The sequence below is a fragment of the Olea europaea genome, chromosome 10 (genome assembly GCF_002742605.1).
Source record: "Olea europaea var. sylvestris chromosome 10, O_europaea_v1, whole genome shotgun sequence".
Classification (NCBI taxonomy): domain Eukaryota; kingdom Viridiplantae; phylum Streptophyta; class Magnoliopsida; order Lamiales; family Oleaceae; genus Olea; species Olea europaea.
In genome coordinates, this window is record NC_036246.1 from 38,117,650 (window position 1) to 38,125,389 (window position 7,740).

The window sequence follows — 7,740 nt, forward strand, 5'->3', positions numbered from 1 at the left end:
CTCCCGATCAATATCCTCTTCTTCATCCTCCTGTTCTGCTTCCGACATTTCCTCATGCATATCGTCATTATCTATGGTGAATTGTGTTGGTGCTAGATCTGGAACAATATTCTGGGCACCAAAATTGGAATTAGGAGATATTGTGGGCTTCTCAATGTCTGGTTTTCATGGAACACTACGTCCTTGCTTCTGATGACCTTCTTTGTCTTTGGGTCCCATAATCTGTATCCAAATTCCTCATCTCTATAGCCTATAAAGATGTATGGAGTAGTCTTTGCATCTAGCTTTTGTTTTAGCTCCTTGGATACATGTGCAAAGGCTAAACAGCCAAATACTCTCAAGTGAGAGTAGGAGGGATATTTACCAGACCATATTTTCTCCGGAATTTCAAAATTCAACAGTTGATCTGTTGATCAGGTAGCAGGCAGTTCGAACAGCTTCTCCCCAAAATGGCTTTGGCAGCTTAGCCATACTTATCATGCTTCTGACCTTTTCCAAGATCGTCTGATTCATCCTCTCGGCGACTCCATTATGCTGTGGGGTGTGTGGTACCGTCTTCTCATGTACTTGACTCCATTATCTGTGCGGAGACACTTCAGCTTCTTTCCTGTTTCACGCTCTATCATGGCATGAAACAATTTGAAGTAATCCAAAACTTGGTCCTTTGTCTTCAAGAAATATACCCACAACTTTCGAGAAGCATCATCAATGAATGTTAGAAAATATTTGTTACAGCCTAGCGATTCAACCTCCAAGGGACCACAAATATCAAAGTACATCAGACTGAGTAACTCTGATCGTCTTGTTGAAGAGAAATTGAAGGAGACTCTATGTTGCTTACCAAATAGACAGTGACTGCAAGGATCCAACACAACTTTCTTGGCAACTGTGATTAGCTCCTTCTTTGTCAAAGTAGACAATCCCCTCTCACCCATGTGACTTAAGTCTCTGGTGCCACAAATTTTGAGAAGCTTCACGTTCTACTACGTCGAGGCTATCCATATGCATTTTCATATGAGTCTTGTATAAAGTGCCACATATATGTCCTCGAGCGACAACCATGGAACCTTTCATCATTTTCCATGTGCCGTTGCTAAAGTGATTGACATAGCCCTGTTTGTCAAGAGTTATCTCTGAAAATAGATTTAGCCGAAGATCAGGTACATGTCGAATATCCTTCAAGGTTATTTTACACCCGAGGTTCGTTTGTATCTAAACAACACCAATTCCCACGATCTTAGAAGAACTGGTATTTCACATCTTCACTGCACCAAAGTTGCCAGCTTTGTATGTTGTAAAGAAATCTCTGCGTTAAGTGACATGGTAAGATGCTGCTGTGTCTATTATCCACTCAATATCTTAGTTTGAGACATGAATACGTCTCCTCATGAATGGAGCAGATAGCCACCTCCCTAGAAATAGTGATTAGTGTCTCTCCTTCCTTATTTTTCGACTGCGAACTGTTGTGGCCTTGCTCTCAAAGCAATTTTTTGCAGTTCTTCTTCAAGTGGCCCTCCATACCACAATAGTAGCACTTGTAAATAGGCTTCCTTCCATCTATGGATCTACCCCTACTTTTGCTTCTGCCTCTCCCCCTACCTCGAATGCCTCCTTGTTGTCTTCCCCGGTTCACTGTGACAAGGGCATATGATTGGTCCGTGTCTACGTCTTTTCTCCTGACCTCTTCATTAAATAGGGCATCCTTGACCATAGACATGGTAAGTTTGCCATCGGGGGTTGAGTTGCTAAGAGATATTACTAATGTCTCCCAACTATCAGGAAGAGAACTTAAAGGTAGTAAGGCTTGTATTTCATCCCCAAGCGACATCTCCACAGATGACAATTGGTTTACCAAGCTCTGAAATTCACTGATGTGCTCAGCAACTGAAGTTCCACTCTTTAACTTCAGATTCACCAAATGCCTTATAAACAGAGCTTTGTTTCGAGCGGTCTTGGCTGGGTACATGTCCTCTAGAATCTTCCAGAGGGCATATGCATCTGTCTCCTATGCCACATGGTGAAAGACACGATGGTCAATCCATAGTCAAATTTGACCGATAGTTTTCCTATTTAGCTTCTTCCACTCTGCCTCCTTGGTAGGATTGGGGTTTTCACCTTTGGCTTCCACAGGATCATACAAATCCTTACAACTGAGGAGGTCTTCCATCCGAGGCCTCCAAAGTGTGTAATTAGTAGCAGTGAGCTTGATCATAGCTCCTGATGAAGATTCCTCTATTGACATCTTAGCTTACAAAAGCTTTATAAAAAAACGAAGTTGTATCAAAAAACTACAAGGGCTAATTGATAAATCTCGCTCTGATATCACTTGTTGTGATTCTCCGATCACGAGAAGAGAAGATAAAAAAGAGGAAAAATAATTTTATTTCTTACTTGAACATAATTTTACAATGGAATATTACAAACTCTTTTAAAAAACCTCTCTCTAATCTCTCTTTTTTTCTCTTTGGCGCCGCCTGTGGGAATTGATAAGTCCAGCTGCATTCCAACCGCAATTTCAACTGGTTTTTTAATCAGTTTCTTCCTTTTGAAGTAATTGAAAATAAGCCACAACTTCAATTGCTTAATGGAGAAGAAATACCTATGCAAGAAGACAATTTGAAATGAAATTCTCCAACCACAATTCTTGATTGGTTGACAACTAGAACCTTCCTTAATTGCATGAACATAGTCACAATTTTAATTACTTCATGAAGAAGGCAGCCCACAAATTTTGACTATCCATTAAGCACCTAAATGACAGAATTTTGGCCATAAAATTGGGACGGTTTATAGCCTAGTTCCTCTATAAATAAGGAATGTCACAAAAGGAATTTTATACCCCAAAAGAGAGAAGAAAAATCCCTTGAGAGGAAGAAAAATAGTGTAGAGAAGAGAGAAAAAAGAGAGATTAGAGAGAGGTTTTTGAGAGGTCTTTTGTAAGAGTTTGTAATACTCCATCGTAAAATTCTATTCAAGTAAGAAATAGAATTATTTTTCCTCTTTTTTATCTTCTCTTGTCGTGATCGGAGAATCACAATTGCCGACATAGTTGTCTACCCTGCAGTGCTCTTTTCAAATCTCTATGCCAATATTCTCCAACCCTGACAACGTATCGTAGCCCTCTATCCTAGAATCCTTATTGACATTCCTTAGTTACTTCACCTCCAATTAAACGCAAAATTGAGGAGGGCAGGAAATAAATTAAGGAAAAGAGCAGGAAATAAATTAAGGAAAAGAAAAACAAAACACATCAGTGCCAAGTAACAAATAAAGCAATTATGGAATGCAAGTTGGAACAAGCCCTTTGTAGTCAACAAACATCATGAAAAACCATCAAAAAATGAAAAATGAAATCATACAAGGACCCAATCTGGTCAACTATATGTATGAAACAACACATAACAGGGCCTGCTCTGAAAATGATCTAGATATACAACCTTTAATATTGTGGCGCTGACTAGTGCCAAAAGAGTTAACAGCGTCTGCCAACTCTTGATTAGTGTCTTAACATTAAGACATACAGGCAGGTTCATCATTCATGGACATGAGTAAGTTGCTCCTTTTTTTTGCTTCATGCTGGGAAATGGATGACAGCAGCCATCTCCCATGCAACATAGTGCTTGTTACGAAGTGTTTAAATTATAATTTAAGCAGCTGGTTCTATAGAATATGTTGATACAAAGTGGGTGATAGTTGGGAGTCCTATGAAATGTGGCTAAAAAGCATTTTATAGTTTAAACACCTCCCAAACAAGCTCGTAGTTAAGAGACAAACTCAATCTCATTTATCTCCTGATAAAAATATATTAAAGATGATTCAATGAGAGTAAAAATTCATAGCCCAAAATTTAATATCCATAGCTATAAGCATTTCATTAAAACATCTGAAAAAAGAAGAAAGCATAATCAAAATCCGAGATCGCCTAGTACGAAAATTTAGCCAAAAACGAAGTAGCTTCACCCAATTCCTCTCCTTGACATGCATTAATTAAACCCAACTGTAAAAATCGAGTAAAAATACCAATAAAACCGAAGATTAAATTAATTAATCTACGGTCTGCATGATGTCCTCGGCGGTGAACTTGGCGCCCTTATCCTTGTCAGCAGCGGCTCGGCCCTTGGCTTTGCGCTCAAGAAGAGACTTACGGTCCTTGTCGAGGCGGAGTTTGCTGATAACTACCTTAGAGGGATGGATGCCGACATTGACTGTGGACCCATTAACCTTCTCACGAGTGATCCGTTCTATATGGATGACCCACTTCTTTCTATAAACCTGAACCACCTTGCCCTCGCGACCCTTGTATGTGCCCCGGATAACCTGTACTTCATCGTCCTTGCGGACCGGCATAGAGCGAACATTGTACTTTGTCCTGAGGTCGGAGGATAGGGGAGCGCTCATCAAGACACGGCGGACACTCGACGGTGCCGTGAAATGGGCCTTCCTGTTCTTGCGCCTGGAGGAGGAGACTCGTGTATTGTACTTCATTTTTGTGGTGTTGATATGAGTTCTCACTCTCTGTGTCGGCTTAACCAGTGTAGAGGAGGAAGGTTAGGGTTTTGATAACTTATACGTGAGTGGGCCTACGACACGGATATAATATACATTTTGGTCTGGAATGTGGCTCGGTTTGGCCTCCATTCTTTTCAAATTTTAATAATTAAAGTATCATTTGTTTAAAAAATATGTGGTTAAAAAGAATGAAATTTTTTTAATTTACGTATAATATTATTTTATGAAATATTATATAATTGAAAATAAAAAAGAACGAGAAGGAGAATAGGGTCAGAAGTGGGCTTAATTTGATGACTAAGCCCAATTTGAGCCTACTCTGTAAGTTTTAATTTTTTCTAAACTCATTTTTTATCAAACATTTTTTCAAAAAAAAAAATTTAGCACATAAATTTAAAATTTTTTGTAATTCCCACTAAAATTTATTTCTGAAAAAATCTATTCAGAGGCTCAAATATGGCTAAAATCAAGTTAAAGGTTATATCAATTTACACAAATAGGGAACAACGGGAGGCTGAATTGAAAAATATTGTTTTTTGTTAAATGTTTCGAAATTACAACATAAATCATCACTTAGAGAGCAATTATAGCCCATGTAATTTTTTGCCTTTACATAATTTTTTTTGACAAATTACAGTGCATGTAATTTTATTTTTTATTTTTCCCTTTAACAATGATTGGAACTAACGCTCTATTTTAATTCTATTGTAGTGTATATAATTTGTTTGTAATAATGGTAAATCATATTATACTGTATGAAGTTTTTTTAATTTGCAACTTAAAATTGTGTAAATCATGTATTCTTGTTACACAGTAAGTTATATTTTAGATAGTAACTTACAATGTGTGTATGGTACTATTGCAAATTGTTAATTTTGTTACAATGTGTACTTTACTTGATGATTAAAGTATCGATCGTTGTCCTTTTCAATATCAAAAGGACCAGATGAGCCCTATGTATGTTACTAGATGTTGTACCCTTCCTAATGTAGAGCCCATCAACCTGCATCAAGTACTCTAAAAGGTTGGCCGAATGCCTCGACCACCCATAGGAAAATATGGTTGTTTGTGCTACTGGTACATGGTTGATGGTCATGCAAGCTTATCATCAATGCCTACAACTTCGTGGGAAGGGAAGTTATAATCGTGCCTCACATTCGGTAACCTGCTAATTCAAGTGGCCATGTTTTTACTGTTGGCTTTGAATATATGGAGTAGGGATAGCAAAAAAACTCGTTCGATCCAATACTTGTGGGGCCCATCCTAAATGAGACTAATATTACCCGCCTAACCAAGTAAATGGGACGGATACAGGGCAAGAGTCATTGCCCTTAAGTGGGTATGAGACGGGTACGAAAAACAGAGTCCCCGTCCCGTTTAAAGTTAATTTCAAATTTAAGTTTTTATCAAACAAAAATAATAGAGTCGTCATCATTTTTAAAGAGAACGTAAGTTGTTTTTAACAAATTGATAACATAATAATAATATTTACTAACTAAAGACAAAAAAATAAAGCAAAAAATAAAATAAATAGGATAGGGGACCTGTCCCGCCCCATTCCACTTTAATCGAGTATGAGTATTAGATAAAATAATAAAAATGTTTGACAGAACGGGAGTGGGAATGACTGACTCATCTCATACCCGCCCCATCATCATCCCTATATATGGAATGGTGGAGAGTGGGAAAAAATTCTTCGCGCATAAGATGTAATGACGTAATGTATGATTACAAGTGTCTCTCGAAAATAGTTACTATTACATAAAGGTGAGTCTTATCATAATGTGTTGAAAATCTCAACTTTTGCACTCAAATATGAAGTGATTTTCATACTTCATATTCAACCTTTTTCTTCTACTTCTCCTCATGTCAGAGTGGCTGAGGAGGAGAATACACAATCATCATAATTAAATAATACTGGAAACAATGAAGAAGTAGATTTTGAATTTTCTCATAGAATATTTCTTGTTTTTAATTGAAATCAAAGGAAATTTTATTTTGAAGGGTTGTAGTGTTTACCACTGGGTGAATTGGCTTGAATTCATATATTAAAAGATCAGCCAAAAATACAAGCGTCGTTCCATTCCATATTGTGTAAAAAACAACAATCATGCTAGGTACAATGAATTTGACAATAAATTTGACAATATGTGAGTTAGTAAGCATCGTGTCCTTTGATTTTTGAATGCAATATTTAGGATTTTTACACTTTACACATTGTCAAATACGTTGTGCAAACTCATTGTACAAACAGATTAATTCAAAAAACAAACTATGCAAAGTCAATTGTTGAAGTGTATCATTCTAATCATAGTTCCAATGACGCAACTTTTAGGTCTCTATTTGAGCGGACTTATCATTTGGTACCTATTTGATTTAGTGATAAAAATTAATAAAATGTATTATTAAAAAATTGTGAGTGTCATAAAACATGCAATTAAAAATAATTGTTGATTTTGACTTAAATTTTGATGAACTTTTTAATTGAACCAAACATGAGTGTAAATTGATGGTAACGGATGACTACAAATAACATTATTCATAGTTTTGTGCATAGTTCGAATTGGGTTGGTTTTGAGCTCAATCCGAGATCGAAACTAATTTGATCAGTTTAGTTAAATTTCAACCCAAATCGACCTAATTCAGCTATTGAAATGAATCAAACCAAACCAAATCAATTTGGGTTGGTTTGATTTGGTTAATCAATTTGAACATTTGTTCGAGTTAGAAACTCTATCTACCTATTTTGTGCTAAAAATTTTATTTGCATATGTGTATAATTTTTTTAGTGCATAAATAATAAATGATCGATTTTCCCAAAATCATCATATATATTCGATAGTAACCAGCAAATAATTACATCAAAATGAGTAGAAAAAGCGTAGATAGTAAACAAATTATTTGATAAAAATTATATTTTTGTTTTTATTATTTCATTTTTAAGTTTAAAAATATGAATTTTAAAATATAAAAAAAATATGTATTAACGGGTTGGGTTAGTTAATTGAAGGTTTGGTTGTTTAACCCGCAACGAACCAGACCTGATTTTTTAATATTAAAATTGAACGAATCAAATTGATTTTTTGGTTCAAACTAATCCAAATCGAACCAAACCGACTCGAGTTGGTAGATTTTTTTACTCACCTCTAATTATTCAGAATAGAGACTTGTATGCCCAGACATTTTCAGCCCCCTCCAATAGCGGGGCGCCACCCCCCCCCCCCCCCCCCC

General features: G+C 36.4%; 1 protein-coding gene across 1 annotated transcript; it reads right to left on the reverse strand.

Moving 5' to 3' along the window:
- Positions 1-3,807: 3,807 nt before the first annotated feature.
- LOC111402137 (60S ribosomal protein L26-1-like) lies at positions 3,808-4,561 on the reverse strand. Its single transcript, XM_023030226.1, has one exon. The coding sequence runs from the start codon at positions 4,483-4,485 to the stop codon at positions 4,045-4,047; it is 441 nt and encodes a 146-aa protein (XP_022885994.1). The 5' UTR covers positions 4,486-4,561; the 3' UTR covers positions 3,808-4,044.
- Positions 4,562-7,740: the final 3,179 nt, after the last annotated feature.